Here is a 23,660-nt window from a genome sequence, read left to right as displayed (position 1 = left end):
TCTGATGGCCACTGTCACTCATTCAGGAGCCAAAGGACAGATTTGAACACAGCCATTTTTACACAGGTGAACAAAATGTAAAAACATGGGTTCATGTTACTAGGGAGCAAGCCCACCCATCTGTTACTACTTGACCACACGGAACCTCACCACATTTCTAATCTCACCAATGTCTGGTATCTGGTCTTCTGCAGAAGCTTGACCCCGCCTCTGACCCACATCCCACGTTAGTTGCTGTTGCCTCCTTGGTCTAAAATGATCTCCTATGTTGGCCCTGTGCCTGTCTCCTCCCCTGACCCTCTGGCTACAACAGGCCTCACTAAAGACAGGCTCGATCTTCTGTACCTAGTGGGAAGTCCTACGAGAGACCAAGTAGGAGACAAGCTCACTGCATGCAGCTCTCCCATGGAGTGGGTCTCCACCAGATGAGCCCTTTAAGAAGAAAATAAATGACTTTAATGAACTTCAGTTCCACAAGAATTCACTCCAGCTCTCCTGGATGCCTAAAGACAGGTTTAAATGTGGTGCAGAAAGCTAAGCAGCATATAAAAACGGCAGAGCAGCAACCAAGAAAGTTACAAGCTCATTCAGATAAAAGATTTTCTTTACTAAGCATTACTCAAGGGCAAGACTTAACCGGTATTTCTAATTCAGAACACTTATAGCTATAGGAGGTTAGATATAATAATAAAATAATAGCAACATTTTGGGGGTACATTTATAGTGAACCATGCACCTCACTAAGTGCTTTATAGGATTGCTTTTCAGAATTTTCTAAAATAGACACTATTATTACCCTTACCATTTTATAGCTGAGGAAACTGAGCCTCAAAAATACTAAATAATTTGCTTCAAGTCACATAACTCAGCAACTGGGGAAGTCAGGATTCAAGCCCAGGTCTACCTCCCATCAACAGCCTTCTCCTTATGACACGGCCACATACAGAGTGACCGTGGACAAACTACCCTGATCTTGACAACTGAAATGCAGTATGTCCAAATTCCCAGCACCATTCTAACCAAATCACTTTTGATCCTAGGACCTCGGAAACCCTTCCTGGGAAAACCCACCATGCCCCACATCCCTCCTCATAAACCCGTCCTCCCTGACCTCTGTGATTCCAGCTCTTCCTTTGATGCTGTGACGATGCTGGGGAAGGAACTCCTGTTCTTCAGGGACCGGTAAGCCAAAGCCACTGGCTCTCACCCAGCCCTAGCTCCCCCTCCAGATGAGCCCCACTCCAGAGGGCCTGTGGTTGCCCTGTGTGCAGAGAAGGCAGAGACAGAGTCCTGTGTGGTGGTACAATGGCAGGCAGGGGCTCCGTGGTGAAGCAGAACTCCAGAATTACTGTTTGTGGAGCAACTGCTATAGCCTTAGTGCTGTGTTTTCCACACATGTGCACCGTTTCTTCAAGATTTCTTCAAGATTAGAGTCCTCAACTTACAGACAAAACACCTCAAGGGAGAAAATAAACTTCCCAAGGCAATACCTAAGTGGTAGTACTAAGACACAGTCCATATTTATTTCATGTCTGTTTTCTCACTACTGTATCCCTAGTGTAAGCACATGTTCAATAAATATTTGGTGAATGAGTGTTGGCTAGCTGAACAGATGGACAAAGAGGAGGTTGGATGGATGATAAATGAGTGCATGGAAGGGCAAATAAATGAGTTGATGGATAGATAGACAAGTGGATGGTTCCAAGGTCAGCATTCTTCTAAACTCATCTTTTTCAAGGCCTGCTTTCTTCTCACCTGTCATTCAGCTGTTAGCACAGGGAGGCCAGATGTCTTGTTCTGCCTACACTCCAGTTTCTCAAGGCTAGCTCCATGACAGTGGTTACTGCAATTGCTTCCTTCCTTGGAGGAAAAGAGAAACTCATTTGTATTCCTCCCTTTCTTAGAGACAGAATCCAATCCAACCAGAAGAGGTAGAGGTAGCTCAGGCTTGAGCAAGGGTGACATTACTGATTTCCTTAGTTGAAAAAGTATTCATTGAGCCCACATTAGATGCCATGCACTGTTGTGGTGGCTGGGGCAATAGAGATGGACCACTGCTCCTGCTACCCCTCAAAGTTGCATGAAGGAGAAAAATAGTCCACAAAGCATTGTAAGAAGTAAGCCCTTATCGGAGTAGTTGAGACACTTTTACCTCACACTGAAAAGCCTGGGTTCAATTCCTGACTCTGGCTCTTGACTCCAACTTCCTGCCTATGCAGACCCTGGGTGGCAGTGGTGATGGTTCAAGATATACAGTCCCTGCCACCCACATGAATGACCTGGATTGCATTCCTGGCTCCCAGCTCCAGTCCCAAGCTTTTGCCTTTGACTAAGTGAGTTTAAACTCTAGTCCTGCCTCTTACTGATGAGGCAGCTGTCTTGACAGACCCTGGCATTACATGTTACCGCACACAGTAAATGTCTGAATAAATGGCAGTGTGTGTCTTTACAAGTAGGAATTTAAAAATATATATATTGACGGTCATAAGACATAAAAAAGACACAACTTAAAGAATTTGGAGATTCCAAAGGATTCTTTTTTATATTTATCTTTATGGATGATTTTTTAAGACTTGCTAGTGACTGATATTATTTTTACTATTATTACTGTCAACTTAAAATAACAACAGAAAAAAGAGCTCTCTTAAAGAGACAATGAATTTACTGAGGACTGAACCAGGGACGTCAGTCCATGGTACATGTGCAGGGACCAACCACAGAGGTATCTAAGGTGCTTCAGTGCAGGAGAAGCCTAAAGGGCAACAAGGGAAAGTTCACAGGGGCCGTCCAGAAACAGTGTTCATCACAGAGGCTCACCACATTTCCTGGCTGTACACACTGATAACCCTGGTTGTCGTCACAGAGGTATCTTCATGGAAGCAGCTTAACCGTGACAGGGTTCCTGTAAAGGCTCTCAGAACAGGCCTGTGTACACAAGCTTCAGAGAAATCTGTAATCGTCTGATCACAGACATTCAAGCGTGAGAGCCCTTGCTCATGACCTTTCAGTGCCGCTTTGGTTTTGTTCTGAATTATGTTCGTATCAGCAGCATTCACGTTAGCAGAGAAAAAAAAGCAGAGGAAAAACAGGATTGTTTTGTGGGCAATGACTCAAGAGTAGAAGGCAAGGTGCAGGCTGGGGGGTGCCTGGAATGCAGCACTGAGTAACATCAGCTTCCAGTATCAAGGTGCACACTGACCGGACACTGCAGTGCCATGCAATTCTCCTGAAGGGACTAAAAATACAGAAAGCAGTGAGATGTGGCCTTTGTGTAGAGAGTCCCCTGTTCTTTTAGTAATAGGGTCATAATAGGGACAAAGGAGACACTGAAACAAAGATCATACAGCATTTTATTTCATTGTAATTCCTTTGTTAAAAGGACAAATTATTTTTTTGAAAGTTCTGCATCTCTCAAGCTCTAAACATTCAACAATTGCAAGGGTTGTTTGAGGAGAATCCATCTTTCATTCACAGCTATAAAAATTGAGGGTAGCAACAGAAAGGGAGGCACAGGTGCAGGCCATCCATAAACTGACCATTAGGAGCTAGCTGACTACCATGTATTTCCTTAATCATCATTTTCTCCACTTTTCCCAATCAGATTTGAAGCATGCTGAAGGAGTGCTTTAAAAAAAAAAAAAAAAAACACTGGAAACTGGAATGAAAAGATAAGCTTTTTATAGTGCCTTGGATTTTAATCAATGTGTGGTTTTTCCATAATGTGTCCTTCCATGAACATTTTAATCTATTATATGGTAGGCAAGTAAATTCAAAGAACTCTTCCATGAGCCCTTCCTAGCCCTGGATCTACAGCTATCTGTCTTCCTCCCTGCCAAATGGGATTGAAGGATAATTACAGGGCTTGAAGGTGTTCAGTACTGATTATGGCAAGCCTTTCATTATCAAATCCTTATGATACCCCTGTGAGCTATAAATTATTTTTTCCAGGACATGGAAAGATAAGCACCTTGTTTGAGAGCACAGAGCTAGAATAGGATCTGAACCCACACTATCACACCCCAGGGCCCATGCTCCTACATGTCTTGCTCTCTTACTTTCTAAAGTGCCCTCCAGAGCTAAAATTCCATGACTCTGCAGTTCCATCCCCCTCCGGCCCCGCCACTAAAGCCCCAGCATGCTTGCCTCACCAAGCTTAGTCAAAGAACAAAGAATTCTTTCAAGCCATAATTATAATGCCAACCAGGGAGCCAATGAAGATTAAAGAGCTCCTAGTCTACTTTCTCCCACTCACCAGCCTGGAATTCCCCCCTCACTGACAATAATCTGTCAATGGGACATTCCCTGCTATGGATATAATAGCACTATGGTTTGTTTCCAAAGCAAGTTGGGATGTAATGACTTTTAAAATCCCAGACGGAGCAGCATTAGATATTCTCCACTGTGTGTTATGTATTCAAATGCTCTGTTTGGAGAGAAGTCACCTTCAGATACTGTAAGTTAACAGTAAAGGAAGTTTGATAATAACTGGAAGAGGTAGCAGAGTCAAGAATATTTCAAAAATGAAAAATGTTCTACTCTCAAGACATGAAAAGGAGCCACTAGAGGAAAAGAAAGGCAAGGTGCTACTGCAAGAAGGGGCAGTGAAATCAGGAACCTCTGCTCTTATATGGCACATCTGGAATCAGCACTTCCAGAATTCTACGGGCTTAAGGAAAATCTCAATCTCTCTCTCTCTCTCTCTCTCTCTCTCTCTCGGGCTGAGTCTTTTCTGCCTATAAGCCTGCATCATTGAAAATCAGCGAATGGCATTGTATTCCCCTAGACTGGTTCTCTCTGATGTATGAAGTATCCGGACAAAGAGGCAGAGGATGGACTACGATTCCTGGCTCACTGTAATTTCTTCTGAACTCTCTCTTTCTAAGGTGAAGGGGCCCCTCTCCAATCTCGCAGTGGAAGATTTATGAATATGCATCAGCATTACTCTTGGATGGGGCCAAATATTCTCAATTGTAAGACGCACTGCTCAGCTTTGACTGTGTTTAACCCACAGCACTGTACATACAACAGGTTCTTAATTTAAAAAAGCTTAATTTAACAGGTTCTTTAATTTAATGGTGGATTTTTTTTTTTACCTCTGAATCAGCCCTGGTTAATGAACCCCACCAAAACTAAAGATTTGTCAACCAGTGGTGTAATAGCTCGTGCTTGACCTTTTCTAGTGAACTAAATTTAGAAGAAAATTTCACTATATCGATAAGCTCTGCATTTAAATTTTATATATCACCCACTAGTAAATTTGTAGCATGAAAACATGTCTTTGGAAGATATCTACAAAGAATCGTCAGAGTTGGTAAGGCACCTGCATATATATTGCTTCATTTGATCCTTTGAAGTATTTGTGCAGGTGTTATTCTCACTCTTACTGGAAATAGAGAAATGAGTCCCAGAACAGTAAGTGATTCATGGAGTCACACAGCCAGTAACAAAACAAGGCTTCAAACATCCCTTGTTTCTTTCCCGGGGATGCATTGACTAACTGCAGGGTGCACGCAGCAATTAGATTAAGATCATAAAAAAAATTTTTTTTGAAACAAGGGCAGGTTGCTTAGCACAACAGCTGCGACCCACTTGGGCTAGCTACATCCTGTAGCAGTGTCTGAATTCAAGTCCGAGCTCCAGCCTCAATTCCAGCTTCCCTTTGATGGGCAAGCTGGGTGACAGCAACCAAGTTTCATGCAGTTCAGAAACTGCCATCTATGAGAGACCATGATAGAATTCTCCATTTCCCATGCAAGGGGCGGGGTAGACCAGTTGGGCGGAGCTCTCCATCTATCTGTGTGTCTGCCTCTGTGTGTGTCTGTCACTCAAATAAATAAAATTTTAGAAATTGAGAAAATTAGAAGGCCAGCAGGACACCTCTTCCCAAATGTAGAAAACAAGATAATAGAGAAAATCATAGTCTGTCAGTGTCTGGGGGTTGAGAGAATAGAAAATAAAGTTGTTCGTGCAGTTCATGTGAATTACCTTCATTTTTCAGCAAACAAGTAAAGGTTCCTCCTAAAAAGGAAATGCTTGGGTAGCTTAGGTGGTGGGGAGGGAAGATGATTGCATATAACAAAAAAGAACAAAGATTCAAAATGATGGATCAGGTCCCTAGATGCATTAGGTATGATGCTAAGCCCTCAGATAAACGATGAATAGCACCTGTTTTTCCTGTAATTCTATCCTTGAGAAATGCCTGGTGAATGTTGTAGGTGATCTAGTCTCAGATATGATGAACTGGTTATGTTCATTATGAAAAAGAAATGAAAATGTCAGAGAACATGCAATTTAGTGGTCAAATAGAGGAACATTCTAGGCAAAACCTGTGGTGCCTATTTACTCAGCCAATAAATACTTACTGAGCCCTGATCATATGCCAGACAAGCTTAAGTTACTGACTACACAAAGATAAATAGTGCAGCTAAATGTGTAATCAGCAGGTCTATAAATCAATAAACTCCATGTTTTGTCTTCTTTAACAAGGATCAGAGTATGAACTATTCACATCATGTTTGTCGATTTTCATTGCCAAGTTTCAATATATTCTACAGCTGTACTTTTCTAACAGACACATGGATTTCAGGGGCCAGGGTGGAATTTATATTTTAAATCTGTTTTCAAACATGTCAGGAGGAATTTTCTTTCCTTTTGGTCAGGTTAAACTCATTCATGACCATAATCTGTAGCTCAAAGGTTTCAGATCCTCTGGGTAGTCATTTGTTGCTTAATTACCTATCAGACATATTTTTTCTTCATTAGTTTATGGAAAGTATTAAACTACAGATTCCTTTTGCAGATTGTGGTAATTTACATAAGTAATGAAAGCATTTATTTCAATTTTATATGAGCTTTGTATATATCATAATTTGACACAGTGATGTGTAAACCAAGGTTTCTGAGGTTTGGCACAGCTGATACTGTGAGGCAAGCCAATCTTTGTTGTGTAGAGCTGTCCTTTGCACTGTAGGCTGTTTCCTGGCAGCGCTGACCCCTACCCAATAGCCACCCCCACCCCAGACAAAAGTCACCAAGAACACAGAATCACACTTGATTTAGAACCACCACACTATTTCAGTTTAGGCCTCAGAATACACACAGTGTCCTACACCACGTTGGGTTTAGTAAGAAATGTAAGATTCTAACAACTGTGACAGATTGAAAAGCATGTTTTTCTGTTGCCTTTCCTTTTACCCTCTGCATTTCACTAACTTTTATGTTGAGTCATTTGGGATGTCCGAATGCCACAATTTCACAAAGATAAAGTTCTATTTTGCCTAAAATCACTTGTTGATTTTTAAATGAGAAATAAAAGGAAATATATCTCAGCTTTAACGTCCCCAAGGAGAAAGCAATTGGTAGTCAACAATATCTCTTTAGAAATATAATTCAGGAAGAGTCTATTTATGGGAGGATGTGTCTGCTCCTCTACCATCTTCCCCACATCTTCACCCAAGTCATGCACACTTCAGCCCAACATGCAGTTTGAGTCCCAGCCCAGCCACTTGGCCCGTGTCAGCATTCCAAAGCTGGCATTACTTTGAATTAATTGGGAAACACCAGCATTTCCGGTTTCTTCCCAGGTTCCCGGTAAGTCCAAGAGCTAGTTGCTGGACTCTTCCACACACCCAGAACTGTAACTGTAGTAAGGTGAAGAAAAGAAAAAGAAGGAGAAAGTAGTGCTTTGTGCTTTCAGAAAAGGGTCAGTCTAATGAGATAAAGGGTCAAATTGTAAACAGTGAAAAGCCAGGAATCACAAGGCTGAGAATGAGCAGGTGGGTGGGGCAGGTGTGTGATAACAATCGGGAAAGCTGAGTCCGTTCTAGCCTCTGTCTACCCTCAGTCAGCAGCTGACCTTTGGCCCTTCTGCCTTTTGGATCTCAGAGTTTCACTTATTAGGACATCTGTTGTAAATGAATCTGTGAGGTATTGGGCCAAGGTTAAAATACTGTTGTTCCCTAAGTGAAGGCTTATCTACAGTGCATGTGCAATTAGTGCAATGAAGCCTAAGAAAATAATATTTTTAAATAGATAGCATCTATTCACATAGCATTTTATATTTTATACGCACTTTGATTTGCTTTCTCTCATTCATCTTCATCATCATGATCTCATAATATTGGCCAAGGAGCCATTGCCAAGAGGAAAGATAAAACTCCAGCTTACCGCTTGTGAAACAATGAGATGTGCTTTTTCTTCTGCAGTATCATGCTTATTAGAAAATGTGAACAAGTATTTCTCTCTGCTCAATGTATCTCCCAAGGCTTTGTGAGATTATTTTGTGGCATAATTACTCACTTACCAGTCTCTACTTCTAGACCGTAAACAACTTGAAGACAGGGCCTGGGGCTTGTACAGTGTTTTAGCCTTGATTCTAGCACAGTGGTTGGTGACAGATGCTCCATAAATAAGTGCTAGCTTAACTGAAACTCAGTGAAACTCCACATGACGCTTGGGAAGTTCCTAAACCACACAGAAAATTACTCGTCAAAATTTTCTCTGTTTTTCCTGCCTAAAAAATAATCTTATACATTGATTTTTGAATTTTAAGTAGCCAAACACAAACTGCTTGTGTTCTAGAAAAATTCTTTTCATCTCCAAAATGCAAAATGGACCACATTTACATTGGAAGTTTCAATTCAGCATATACTGCCACAACTTTGTGAAAAATACTGTTGGAAAAGTGGATGCATTAAGTTGTTAAACCTGAAAGTAATGTGATTGTGCTATAATTTCTAGTGATTAGTTGCAGGGTAAAAGATACAAAAATGTAAGCAACACCATAGTTTATGAATATTAATGTTTTCTATATTTCTACAAGGAATAATTAGCATCTTCCAACTATAAACTTTTGGTTCATTTATATAATAATGTTCTTCTGGATCACATTTATCTTTTTAATATTTTGATTTTTAAATTATCGAAATAGGAAAGAGAAATGTATATCAAGTGATATTTACAGTAAGTCGATACATAGTAAAAATGTATAAATTGTTTATTATTATTTCTTTCATGTTTTGAACATCCTCAACTAACCGAAAGAAAAGAGATTACAAAGATGCTAAGGCAATGAAGAGAGAGAAGAAAGTATTTGCTAAGATTAAAAACAATTGTGTTTTTTTAAAAACAAGGCAAAAGGCAAAGGGTAGTTGGGCAAAGACCCCTGAAGTGTGGTCTGCTGTTCATTACCATCCAGGCACAATTTAAAATCCGAACCAACCTTTGTTCTTGATTTCTTTCGGAACACCACTGTAGGATCTTCTGGCGACGGCAGCTTCACTTGCCAACAGGTGTTCAGCCCAGCACTATCACCAGCTCCTTCCCCCAGCTCATGTCCAATGTGGATGCAGCGTACGAAGTGGCTGAGAGAGGCACTGCTTACTTCTTCAAAGGTACCTTACAGATTCCTCAAATAAATGGCAGGGGCACATAACCATCTCTTTGGAAAAATCTAGAACTGACAGCATTTATTTGATGATTGTGGGGCATGTTTTAAGAGTTGCTTGTCCTCAAGCTTGGTACTCCACCATGTCATAGCAATGATAGGAGTGGCATTGCTGTCAAACTATTTTTCAGAAGCAAACCTGTTAGCCTAGTGAGACAATGATGCATACCTCCAGAACAGGTAACCTGTTCCCTGTCACCTAGAAGCTCTGCCCAGAGTGACTCCACTGAGGGTCTTTAACTGACAATAGCCAACATGGAGCCTCCCATGATGAAAACAGTGTCCTCACTATTATGTCATATTCATAAACAGTCAAGGAATGGGGGTTGTTTGGGACATCAGGAAGGGGACATGTACAATCCCAGCCTCTGGCTGTAGCCCTTCACTGGCTGAGAGACTTTAGGAAGTTAAATAACTATTCTGAGTCTGTTTCCTTCTTGCAGAAAAGTCATAATAATATCAACTTTGAAGCTATATCCAGCAATGACTAACAAATAAAGTTACCCAATAAGTGATAGCTGTCATTTGGGCCTATATTTTTCTGATGCTAAAAGACAAGGTTGGAAGACAGGTGCCAACTTAGATAAGAATCTTAGCATTTGCATAGCATTTGCCACTTCTTGCTCATAGATATATAAAGATGGAACAAGATTACAAACAAAAATGACATTGAAAATTCTGTGTCAAAATAGACACTATTGTATCAATATTTTTACTTTACTTTCTTAAGACATAACTAGAGATTTTTGCCATCAATAAAAATTGAAAATTTTACTAAATTGAATATTTTCAGCGCTGTATCTTATACTGACTTAGATCATGGCCAGTAGTCCGTGAATGAACCCCATTTATAATCCTTCATAACAATCTTCCAAAGTGAGGGGCATCACTAGGAAATACAGAGTTTTGGTAAACTTCAATTTCTGCTTTCAGGCCCCCACTACTGGGTCACAAGAGGATTCCAAATGCAAGGTTCTCCCCGAACTATTTATGACTTTGGCTTCCCAAGGTACGTGCAGCGAATAGATGCTGCTGTCTACCTCAAGGAGCCTCAGAAGACACTTTTCTTTGTGGGAGATGAATACTACAGGTATGGCCTTTCTTCATTTCATTCTCTAGATGAATTAATTCATGAGGCAAAGGAAAAATATGTTTTTGTGGAGCAGAAACCAAGGTGAGATTGCAGTAAGCCAATGGATTCACAATGGCTATTTACAGATGGTTAATTATCTTCAAGATATGGAACTATTCAAGTGATAAGTGAGCACTCATTCAATAATTCCATTGCTTGATCTCTAGCATATCAAAATTTTATCTCTTCATGCACTCATTAAATGAATCTCCATCCTCACACACCTAATGACCCTGTGGAAATACCTGGGGAAGAGAGGTATGTAAGCATAAAACGCATTCTACGGTACACCGTGCTTTGGGGCAAAAGAAGATGGACATGATTGTGGAACTCTTGGAAGGAAAGTTCCACCGAAAACAAGTGGTCATAGTGCTGCACCCTATTGTCTAGTTTAGAGCATGGCAATTCTTCTTATTGAATGAAACTATATATAATTCCCATGCCATGGCTGGGATTTACACTATTTTTTATAAGTTATTTATTTATTTGAGAGACTGAGAGAAACAGATAGGGAAAGAAGGAGTATATGCTCCCATCAGTTAATTCATCCCCAAATGTTCTCAGTAGCCAGGGCTGGCTCAGACTGAAGCTGTGAGCCAGAAACTCAATCCATCCCACAAGTGTGGAAAGAATCAGAGTATATAAGCCTCCCAGAGTGGAGACCCCTGACATTATATATAAATCATTGTTGTTTTTTTTTTTAATCAAAGCATGCAAGGAGATTCTCCATTGACAACAGTGTGAGGCACACTTGATTAAGCACTCAGGAATCAGAAAATGACCCTGACCTATAGCTCAGAAGTTCATTCAGAGCTATTGTATAAGCCTTATTGATAAGCTCCCTGAATTGACAATTTTTTGTGCTTTGCAGGGCCTAATATGTATGGCATCCTAGTGTCATGGGAAGCTGTTAGTTTTAAAAGTCACATTCAGCTGCTAATGACAGAGATCCCAAAACAGTTGTCACTTACACAGAGAAAGATTTTGTCATTGTCTTGTATATAGAACCTGAAGTTTAAAAAATTGAGTCAGTACAGTGGGTCTGTCAGTCAATGAAAACCCACATTCCTCTTAATATTATACTACCGTTCTTACCACCTGGCTTCCATTCTCCTGGTTGCCACATGATCTGAGGCAACCCAGGGAGCTTCAGTCACTATATCCCTGGTTGAGAAGGAAGAAGCTGGAAGAAAACAATTAAAGGAGAGAGGTAAAGCTCTATAGGTAAGTACACAGCCACGCTGAGAAATGAAAGAGGCCTCCACCGTCGGCGATTGCCTCAGCTCACCATGCACTGTCAGGACATTCGGTCCTTCCCCTTTGCGTCATTTCTCAAGTTCTTCCTTTGCCCTCATGTTAGTTCACAAATGAGTTAAGTGCCAAGAGAAAAAAAGTCTTTCTATATTCATCCTAAGCAAAGTTGAGGTAGAAATAGTACATACTTTATATTGTTGCAGGAGTGGATGTGAAAAAATATGAAATGCTTTTCATGTCATCGTGCTTTTCATGTTGAGTGCTATTTATGCCTTCAGTGAGTCTCTCCAGTTGAGAATAAATACATAGAAAAGCATTCAACAAAACCTCAAGTGCCCAAAGTGCCATGATAGAAGATTGCACTGGGATCATTGGAGTAAAACAGAGAGAAAAAAAATGGCCCATTCTAGCAGAGATTCCAGGAAAGAATCCTTAGAGGAAGTGATATCTGAGCTCCACTTTGAGGATTACAGAGAAATTTCCCAGACGAGAGTGGGGTGAGGGTGGGTGGCTTCCAGGCACAGAGAACAGTTACAGCAAAGGCACTCATGCACAAAATAGCCTGTGACTGTGAGGAACACCTCAGGTAAGTCAGCCCGACTAGAGCGTGGGCTGAAATGAGAAACACGGCCTGAGAAAAGCAGGGCCCAGGCCATGGAGGTCAGTACCTTTCCAGCTAGCCCAGTGCTTACTCTGCAGGGGAAAAGATTGGATCAAAGTCTCTTAAATGAGGGAATCACTCAGTAAGGTTTGCATTGTAAAGTACCTCTGGCAGACTTGTCTTACAAGAAATATTAAAGGGAATTCACTAGGACAAAAGCAACTGACTCCAGACAGAAATCTAAACTCAGTATAAAACTACGCATTACTCGTAAGTTTAATTCCATAAGTATAAAAATCAGTGTTAAGTACTTATTTCTTCTTTCTTTTCTTAGCTGGCTTAAAACTGAATTGTGCAATGCAGTTTATAAACAATCCTGTTGTAGGATCTATAACACATAGAAATGTATTTGCCAACAGCACAAAAGGTGTGGCTGAAAACAAAACTGTGTTAGGTTAAAGAAATGGTGCCAAACGGTAAATCCCTAAAGCAAAGAAAACAAGCAGAAATGTAATTAAGACGTTTACTGTAATGAAAGCTACAGATATGCACTTGCTCACTCTGCTTCTTTAGAGGACATTATATAAAAATCATTGTATAATTATTTGGGGGCTTGCAAAATAAAGACATGAAATATACAACGGAAGTATTGTGAAAATGGAGGGAGGAGAAAATAGAGAAATTTAGGAGTGATATTTCTTTGTCTCATTAGAATTAAGTTAGTATAAACCTTAGGCAGATTTTTTAAAGTGATATTTTCATGGTGAGCCCAAAGCAATGAGAAAGGAAATAACTTAAGAGAACATTGTGGAAAAGTGATAAAATGTTACACTGGATAATTTTCACTAACACAAGACAAAACAGTAAGGAGGAATAAAGGAACCAACAGATGTGAGAGACAAAGAAACAAGAAGTACAATGCTGTGCATAAGTCCAACTTAATCAATGACATTAAAAAGTAAATAGATGAATCAATGCAATTGAACAGCAGAGATTCCTAGAATGGATTTTAGAAAGAAGTTCAAGCTATGTGCTATGCTGTCTACTGCAGACACAATTTGAACTCAAAGTTATAAATAGATTGAAAGTAAAAGAAAGGAAGTGAATATCATGCAAACAGCAAGAATGCTTGAGTGACTCAATAGATGATCAGGCAAAGCAGGGTTTGATAGTTTTAAAAATATTATTAATTTTAAAATGACATTTTATGATAATTAAAAGGTCACTGTGTGTGATAAAATAGCATGACATGTATTAATTTAATGACAGAGCTCAAAAATGTATGAAGCAAAATTGATTGAAATGAAGAGAGAAATTAACAATGAAGAAATAATTGTGGGAAAGCTCAAGACCTCATTTGCAACAATGGATACAATAGACGGGCAAGTCAACCAAAAAAAGAAAACCCGAATAGCATTAGACCCAGAATATCTAAACAATTCTCCACCCAAAAAATAATATGTATTTTCCTCAAATGTATATGGAACATTCCTCAGGATCTATGTTAGGCATAACACAAATCTCAACAAATTTAAAATAATTTAAATATTTTCTCTAATCACAGTATAATAAAAGTGGGAATAAATACCAAAGGCAAACTCGAAAAATTTACAACTATGATTATTAAACAGGATGACAAAGAAGAAATCACAAGAGAACTTAGCAAACACATAAAAATTTTAAAGTAAATGAAAATTAAAATACAAAATACCCAAACTTACAGGATATTAGGAAAGCAACGCATGAGGAGTATGGAGGGGGTCTATAGCTGTAAATGCCTACATTAAGTGAAAATGTCCCAGTCGAAAAACTTAACCTTTACTTTAAAGGTTGGAAAATCAAGAGGGAATGAAATGAAAATCAAGCAGAAAGAAAGAATAAAGATTACAACGGAAATAAAAATGAAATAGAAAATAAATAAGCAACTTGAAAAATCAACAAGATGAAAAATTGGATTTTTGAAATGCTAAAAAAATAAATTACAAATATTTCACTTGACTGACCACAATGAAAAAGAAAAGTTTCAAATTACTAAAATCAGAAATGGAAGAGATGATATTACTACTGTACTTGTGGGAGGAAAAGATTATAAAGAAAAATCATAAGAAATTCTCTATCAACATGTTAGGTAATTTCAATGAAAAATTCCTAAAAAAATGCAAACTAGTGAAACTTTCTCAAGAAAACTGGTCAGAATGTATGTCTAATAAATGATGACATTGAATTAGTAATCAAAAACAACCCGCAAAAAAATGCCTTCCCTGGTGAGATCTACCACTACTTTTAAAAGATAATTGCAACTAAGTTTTCATGAGTCCTTCCAGATCATAGAGGACAACACTACCTAAGTCATTGAGGCCAGCATTACTCTGAAAGCAAAGAAATATTATCAGACTATGAAACTTCAAAGCAATATTTATTGTGATCATCGATATCAAAATGCTCCAAAAATACTAACAAACTTAATTCAGCAGCATGTAAAAAAGAATGATACACTAGGACCTTGTGGGATTTTTTTTTCCCCAGTTATGTAACATTAGCTTAATATTTAAATCCAATAGATGTAATGTACCATGTAATAAAACAAAAGTGAAACTATTTGATCATCTCAATAGATGCAAGAAAGCCTTTGGCAGAATTCATTTCATGATTGGATGCATATGAACACATGGTATCAAAGATATACTTGTTCCATGGTGTTTATAGGAGTCCCATTCAACAGCTAAAATAAGGATTCAACCAAGGTGTCCATCAACAAATGAATGAATAAAAAATTCATACCTACCCACATACATGCAAATATTTAGGTGCACAGAATGGAACAGCATTCAGCTTTTAAAAAGAATGAAATTGTTTTTCATAGCAAAGTGGATGGAATTGGCAGACACAGAGAGGCAGATATCTCTCGTTGTTTCTCATATGTGAGAGCTAAAATTAAAGAAGAAATGCCTGTGGTACCAACATTGCCAATACAGTGTTTTGTCAAACTTTGTTCTGAATTACTGTCAAATAAATTGATAGCAATTATATATTACTATAATTTTAATAATTTTGTAACTATTTTAAAATTTCAATTCATTTGTATGAATGAAGTTGAACATCTCTTTTTGGTTATTGTTCCTAGTCCTCACCTACTTTCCTGCTGGACTATGGCCTTTTTTAAAGATTTATTTTTATTTATTGAACTCTTTTATTTAACCATATTGATTTAACTATAATATAAATTTTAAAATAGTAAAGCATTTAAAAAATAATACAATAATATTTTTCTTTAAAAAGTGACATAAGAGCTAAGAATTATTTAATCAAATAAAGCAGTTTGAAATGGGGGGGGACAAAGAAAATCTGTTTGCATTCAAGTTTCAGATTCACTCTATTTTTTAATGCCACTCTTTTAAAATATTATTTTTAATTGGAAAGTCAGATTTACAGAGAGAAAATGAAACAGAGAGAAACATCTTCCGTCTACTGGTTCACTCCCTAAGCAGCCACAATGGCTGGAGCTGAGACAATCTGAAGCCAGGAACTAGGAGCTTCTTCCCAGTCTCCCACATGGGTTCTGGGTCCCAAGGATTTGGGCCATCCTCAACTGCTTTCTGGGGCCACAAATAGGGAGCTGGAAGGAATGTGGAGCAGCCATGATACAACTGTTGCCCATATGGGATACTGGAGGATGCAAGAAAAGAGCTTTAGGGACCCCAGCATGGTGGCCTGGTGGCTGAAGTCCTTGCCTTGAACATGACAGGACCCCATATGGGTACTGGTTCTAATCCCAGCAGCTCTGCTTACCATCCTGCTCCCTACTTGTGACCTGAGAGGCAGTCAAGGATAGCCCAGAGCCTTAGGATCCTGCACCTAAGGAGGAGGATCTGAAAGCAGGAGACCTGAAAGAAGTTTCTGGCTCCTGACTTCAGATCAGTGCAGCTCCAGCCATTAAAGCTTCCTCTCTTTCTCTTCTCCTCTCCGTATATCTGACTTTGCAATAAAAATAAAATAATTTTTTTAAAAGGACTTTACCACTAGGCTATTGTGCTGGGCCCGGATCCACTCTTGACTCCAAGTTCTTATTAATGGCTACCTGGGAAGCAGCAGGCATGGATCAAGTGACTAGATGGATGCCATCCATGTGGGAGACCTGGATTGCTTTTCTACCTCCTTTTAGGCCTGGGCCAAGAAGACCTCTCTCTCTCTCTCTACCTCTTTCTGTCTTTCTCAAATAAATAATTTTTTTAATATAAAATACTTAGAATTAACCAAAGCCATGAAAAATTTACAGTCTTAAAATCATTAAACACCATGCTTACAAAGTAGATATGATCTAAATGAAAAGATTATCCATTTCATGGATCCATGTTCATGGATTGAAAGCCTCCATGTTTTAAGAATGAAACAGTCCCAAAATTGAGCTAGAGATTCAACACAGAACCTGCCAAATATAAGTGGCTTCTTAATAGAAACTGACAAGTTGATCTTAAAACTTATGTGGAAATTCATACAAAATAACCAAGTTGGAAAACACATAGTTCCTAATTTCAAATGTTACTCCAAAGAAACAGTAATCAAAACCATGTAATACTAGCATAAGCACATACATAAAAATCAATGGAATAAAATGTAGAGTCTAAAAATAAACCAATATATCTATGGTTAATTTTTAACAAGTTACTAAGGCTCTTCAGTAAAGAAAGGAAAAAAATCTTCATCAAATTACGCTAGGACATGCATAGCCATATATGGAACCATGGAGTTTGACCTCTCCCTCATAAATATGCAAAACAAATCAACATCAAGCATATTCAATATAAAAGCTCAAGCTATAAAACTTACAGAGAAAAGAGAATTCTCCATAACAATGTATTTAGCAATGTATGCTTCAATGTGACGCCAAAAGCATATTAGACAAATTGGACTTCACCAAAGCTAAAAGTTTTTTCACAACCAAAAACTTTATCAAAAAAAAAAAAAAAGAAGAAGAAGAAGAAGATAACCCAAAGAATGGGAAAAAATATTTGTAAGTCATATAGTTGGCAGAAGACTTACATGTGGAATAAAAAAGATTTTTAACTCAGTTTATCAAAAGATAATTGGCCCAGGCAAAATAAGGACAAAATATCTGAATAAACACTTCACCAAAGGAGATATATCAAATGGCCAATATGTACAAGAAAAGATGATCAATATCAATAAGCATTAATAGATCAACATCAAGATCAAAACTCCAAAGAAATATCACTCCATACCTACCAGTATGCTAAAATCAAAAATTCAGATAACAAAAAGTCTTGACAAGCATACAGAGAGGTTGAAATTCTTATATACCATTACTGAGAACATAAATTATTGCAGCTCCATCTGAAAGCAGGATTCTATTCCTCAGAAAGTTAAATATACCATTATCATTAATCCAGAGTGCTATGCTAGGTAGATACCCAAAAGAAATAAAAACACATGGCTGCACAAAAATTAAGCACAAATAGTCATAGCAGCATTACTTGAAATAACACAGTGGCAAAACAACCCAAATTTATGTTTTACTGAATGGATATGTAAAACATGACAAATTCATGTAATATTATTTAGCCACAGAAATGGATAAAGTTCTGGCAATACTACAATATACATGAATCCCAAAAGCATTTGCTAAGTGAAAGAAATAAGTTTGAAAACTAGCTATGATTTCATTCTTATGAAATGTCAAAACTAGATCATTCTATAGAGAAAGAAAGGAGATTAACAATACTCTAGAGCTGAATGGAATGGAGGAGGGAGAAATTAAGCACTGATAGTTAAAAGGGGAAAAAATGAGGTTTGATTTGGGGACAGTGACAGTGTATTTAAATGGATTGTGTTGATTTTATCTCAGTTCCATGAGTGTATCAAAAAGCACTGACTTATTAAACAGAGCATCCGCATGTGATTGAGACAGAACTATTGCCATAATCCTTCCAGAGCTGATGACTTCAGGGAGATGGTGTAAATCTGATTGCTGTTCATGCATTAGAATATTTAAAACTTGCTGGTTGGAAAGGTGTGGCTCATTTTATTTTGTCATTTACCAAAATAGTAAGCTTAAGAAGTGAGGCCAAATTAGGGGGATAAAGAGAAGTTCCATGTTGTACATATAGAGTTTGACATGCTGTTGAGACCCAAGATGCAGATGTTCAGAAGAAAGCTTATCTTCAGGTCTTGAGTAAAAGAAATTCAAGACTAGACAGGTAATTTTGGGATTGTTCATACATTCAGGTGGTAACAGCAGGCAAATGAAGATAGGAGACGATCCCAGCAGAGAGGAGTTAAGGACAGCAAATAGAAATAGGAAAGAAATTTCTTCAGTCACCAGCAATTGCAACATCTTTTCATAGTTTCATAATAGTTTCTCTCTCTCTCTCTCTCTCTCTCTCTCTTTCTCTCTCTTTCTCTCTCTCTCTCTTTCTCTCGGGAAGTTGTTTCATTTTAAAATAGTTAAAGGTACATCCTGAAACTTTTCTACTTCATTGTACACCATAAATAGTTTTCCATGCTGCTGCAGTTTTTTCATGCAATCTGTGTCCTGACTCTCCTCTGGAATGGCACATGGCAGCTTCTTGCTCCTCTTGGGACTCCCGATCACTATTCTCTATGTAAAACAAACTCCTTCCCTCCCAAGCTGTGTGGTTCCTGGTTAGGAGCTCTTAACATCAAAGGAATTCCAGTTCCCGAAAGTTCAGCTTCCAGAAGTATTTCATCAATAAGTTCCCCTCTTGCCATATTCCCTAACTTCCCTTGGAGCATTCTTTCGCAGACTCACCTCTCCTCTAAGTCCTTCGAAGGAGATAGAGTGGTGTCAGTTATGTCATTGATATGTAGTACAAATCATCCCGAACAAAATACCAAAAATGCCTAGAAAATCTAAGCTCTTAGCATGCATGTCTCAGTCTCCACGTCTTTAGACAACAAATGTAATAAATAAGATAGAACTGAAGGACCGTATCAGATATCTATGTTGATATGTTATCACAAGTTAAGTGTATTTATCAGCAATATTTTAGGTCTGTACCCTTTTGTCAGAATTAAATGATGATACAAATGCCTGTAAAGGTAGTAAGTTGAAGATCTTTATTTTTTATTTGACTGAGATCTCACAACTAAAACCTCATTGATGAGAAAACACTGGTGATGATTTGAGCAATTACCTATTTCTTAATAGATTCTGAATAAATTTTCCTTCTTTAATATTCAAATGATGTTAATATTTTTTGCTAGCTTACTGTGTGCCAGGAATCATGATGGGTATTTTCTCATTACTCTCATTCTCCCATGTGCCAGCTCTACAGTCTCAAGATGCAGGTACTTTTAATCTCCATTAGACAGTTAAAAACAGCATCAGAGAGGCTACAGGAGTAACTTATTTCTTATCTTCTGAATCCAAATCCAAAGACCTTCCTACCCACCGCATATATTCACCTCTCGATTGCCAAAAGTTTATTGTCAATTGAGATGTCCATGGTTCTCATCCTATTGTATCATTTCCTTTAATTGTATCCTCTTTGCAAAATCATCAACAAACCAGTAGACCTTTTTTCACTAACTCCAACATTCTCCAGTTCTCCTTTTCCCGCTACTTCTCAGCCATGCTTGTTCCACAAAAAATTGTTATCCTTTTAAAGTTTAAACTGCTTGTTAGCTTTGGGATCCCTGATCAAACCACACAGTTCACTCCCTGTCATGTTGAATCAGAGCTAATCTTCTTGCAGAAGAAAAGGAACACAAAAACTTGCAGCTTGGGCCTGCCTTGAGTACAACATATGCCAGGTTTCTATCCATCCATTTCTGTGTGTGTGTGTGTGTGTGTGTGTGTGTGTGTGTGTGTGTACGCGCGTGTGTGTGTTTAAATTGTCTTGTATCTTCATTGCCACTTTTTCCAGACCAGAGAATCAGGGTACAGAACTCAGGGCACAGTCTCCTGATCACAGAGCCAGCAGATAGCAGAGTCAAAAATGCAGTTAAAGCCATCTGATAGTGTATGTTGTGCTCTTTGCTTTATAACAGATATCTCCCAATATAGATCCACAGAGAGCTAGAGCATCACATTGTTGCCAGTGCACAACAAAATAATAACAGCAGTACAACATTATCAATGCTGGACGTGCAATTCATGTCCACATAAAAACAATTATCCATGAGAACTGCCTTCTATTCTTGATTTATGTCCTGCCTGCCTTGTTTATGTAAAGTTACTTTTCTTTGTGAAATAATTAAATCTTAAAATGATTTTTGATGATTTGATAGCAATTCTCTTTCTTGATAAAATGAAGTGAAAGGGGCCCATATCTACATAATATCCATTTAAGAGGTCAATATGAAATAATATTCTGGCATGGTTTATATGTTAATATGTTAGGAAAACCAGCTTTTGTCCCTACTCACCACACTCCACAAAGTAGCTCAACCATCCCATCAGTTCCTGCCTGAACACTGTTTCTCAATGTTTGGATTCTGCTCAATTTCATGTTCCCTGGCCTGTTTAGCCAGAGCCACATAAGACACACATCTCAGGCAATGGTGGGTATAGTCTGCTGCCACAGGCAATATATGCAGTAGCCCAGGCACCATACTTTGGTGGGAAAGAAATGCAGTGTCTACTCGATAATCCCTCATCCAGAGTTCTGTGCCAATAAACAAGGGACTTTCTTTACTTTAAATGAAGTCCTGCTGAAGAGGTGAGAGGCATGACTGCTGAACTCACAAAAATCATGCTGGCTCATACAAGTCACAGTCTTCTTCACAAGGAGAATTTAGACCACAGAGAGCGATATTAGCCAATCTCAAGATTACCATTGAAGGGTTGCTGGTCCAGAAAAAGAAACCAAATAAATAATTCAGTTAGTAGTATAATCTTTCCAGAAACCCAAAGAAATAAAATGCAATTAAATTGATTTAAAAGGCTGGTATTCAGTTATTAAATATTTTCCTGGTTTTCATTTGCTGATTATTCATGCATTCATTTATTCATTCAGTATATAGTATCTGCTCAGCCCTTTCTCCATGGAAATATAGCACTACACCCTTGGGTAAAAGCCACTATGAAAGACTGCCAATGTTTTGATTAGCCAAGAAATTTAGAGAGAATGAATATATTATAAGACATCTCTGACTAAATATATGTACATAATCTACAACCAATAAGAGCCACTTACCAGCATTATTTATGAAATAATACTTCTTTCAGCTTTGATGAACGAAAAAGGAAAATGGAAAAAGACTATCCAAAGAGTATTGAAGAAGAATTTTCAGGAGTAAATGGCCAAATCGATGCTGCTGTGGAATTAAATGGTGAGTGTTTCCACAAATAAATAAATAAGTAAATAAACCCCTTCCTTTGTGGACATTATAGCAAGAACTCTGGACTCTGGTTTTATGCAACAAGAAGTAGGTTTTCAAATGATTGTCATTAGTTTTTATTTTTTGTCCTGGGTCCTTTTTTAAGTTTAACTAACAAAATTATCCACCAGAAAGAAAAACTGTAAAAGATCTGCCATTATAGTTCTTAATAGAAATCTTTACAAATGTATCTCAGCCCATTTATCACCCAGATCATAAAGCTCACTCAGGTCTTTCTTTTTTTTTTTTTTTTTGTCTTCAAAATATTAATGATTTTAGCCTTTTACTCTATCACCCAATTCCTGAAATTTAACATATCCAGGAGTGCTTAGCTGAAACTATCTGGCTATATTTAAATATTTTGAGTCAGTGGGCCAACACATTTCTCCTGAATATTGAGCACAGAACTGGACAGGACACTGTTCAAAAATGCATAGACAGTTCTAGACATGAATTCTGCTCCAGTGGAATGATTGGCAGCTTTGAAGATGTGTCCATCCATCCAACACTACAAACGCTATGGGACAACAAGACGATTTATTTATTACTGAATCGCATGTTTGCAATAATTTCAAAAGGTGATTTCAGAAAGATTTGGAAGAAAATTTGGAAGCAGTAGTTGGAAATTTCATGGTGGAACATTAACTGAATTTTGAAGCCTGCTTAGAGATTTGGCCAGAGAAAGAAAAGTGGAGGAGCTCTCTGGGGGAGAAAAGCTCAGTAGAAGTGCTGAGTACAACTGAGAATGGCATGCTGGATGAACCCCAATGGCATATGCTACCCTGGCTGGAACAAAGAAAGATGAGAAATACCTGAAAGATTGGAGGACTTGGGGTCCAGTACATGATGGAGTAATACAGAAGACAAGTAAAATGTCCCCTGACTTTTCTCCAATTTCCCTTTGTTGCCACCTCAGAAAAGTTGCAATTATAAGTTCTCACATTTTTATATTTGCAAGTCATTTTCAGTAACCATGATTTCAACTTTATTTCTTTTAGGCTACATTTACTTCTTCTCAGGACCAAAAACATACAAATATGATACAGAGAAGGAAGATGTAGTTAGCGTGATGAAATCTAATTCCTGGATTGGCTGCTAAATATAAAGCTCTCGTCTATCCCAAGGAATGAAGACAACTACAAGCAGCTGGTAACTGGATCCTAAGGACTAAAGCATAATTTAGAAGAGGAATTCTTCCCAAAACTTTCCATTCCAAGGGAGTTTTGAAGTTCACTGAGACAAAAAAAAATGCTTTAAATGTTTTAACAGTTGTGTATTCAGAATTTCTAATTCAAATGAGAAATTTCCTATTCAACAAACTGTATGCAATTGGAACTAACAGAGCACTCTGTTCAATTAGATATGCATTGATTTTTTTCTTATGCAGCATACTAGAGCAAATTCATCAATTTGGTTTTTATTTCTGGAAAGAAACCTAGTTTTGCATTCCCTAATACATATTATAATTCTTTTCATAGGAAATGTCACTGCCATACAAATTATAATTTTTTTTATAAATGATGACTTGTGGCCTTCATTTGGCCATCATTTATTATGGTGAATATAGCTGTACCCAGATTTACTTTGAACATACCACGAAATATTATTTAAGTTTTATTTCTTATTTGACTCTAGGTTTACTTACTTTTCTCTGAAATAGTATATGGTAGAAAAACATATTCAAATGTATTTTCATACTATGCACAGATAGGCATGTTGTAACAGGAAAGCTTTCAACAAATGCCAGTTAAACATTATATTAAAACAGTTCCTCATTTTTATCTTAGAATTTACTAGCTTCCATAGACTTTGGCAACAAATTCTGATTATAGAAATTGTTCAACATCAGCTAGCATTGTGAATACACA

At 38.0% G+C, this 23,660-nt stretch overlaps 1 protein-coding gene across 1 annotated transcript in view; it reads left to right on the top strand.

Annotated features, from left to right (window-relative positions):
- Window positions 1-23,389, top strand: part of MMP20 (matrix metallopeptidase 20) — a 36,238-nt gene extending 12,849 nt beyond the window's left edge. The window contains exons 6-10 of the mRNA XM_040977224.1: window positions 1,041-1,182; window positions 9,256-9,392; window positions 10,379-10,535; window positions 21,641-21,744; window positions 22,791-23,389. Coding sequence (XP_040833158.1) covers window positions 1,041-1,182; window positions 9,256-9,392; window positions 10,379-10,535; window positions 21,641-21,744; window positions 22,791-22,891 — 641 coding nt within the window. The 3' untranslated portion in view covers window positions 22,892-23,389. The remainder of the gene's footprint in view (window positions 1-1,040; window positions 1,183-9,255; window positions 9,393-10,378; window positions 10,536-21,640; window positions 21,745-22,790) is intronic.
- Window positions 23,390-23,660: the final 271 nt, after the last annotated feature.

Source organism: Ochotona curzoniae, unplaced genomic scaffold, assembly GCF_017591425.1.
Source record: "Ochotona curzoniae isolate NIBS_2020 unplaced genomic scaffold, NIBS_Ocur_1.0 contig_2723, whole genome shotgun sequence".
NCBI lineage: Eukaryota > Metazoa > Chordata > Mammalia > Lagomorpha > Ochotonidae > Ochotona > Ochotona curzoniae.
Note: the sequence above shows the minus strand (reverse complement) of the source record. Positions and strands in the feature narration are given on the sequence as shown.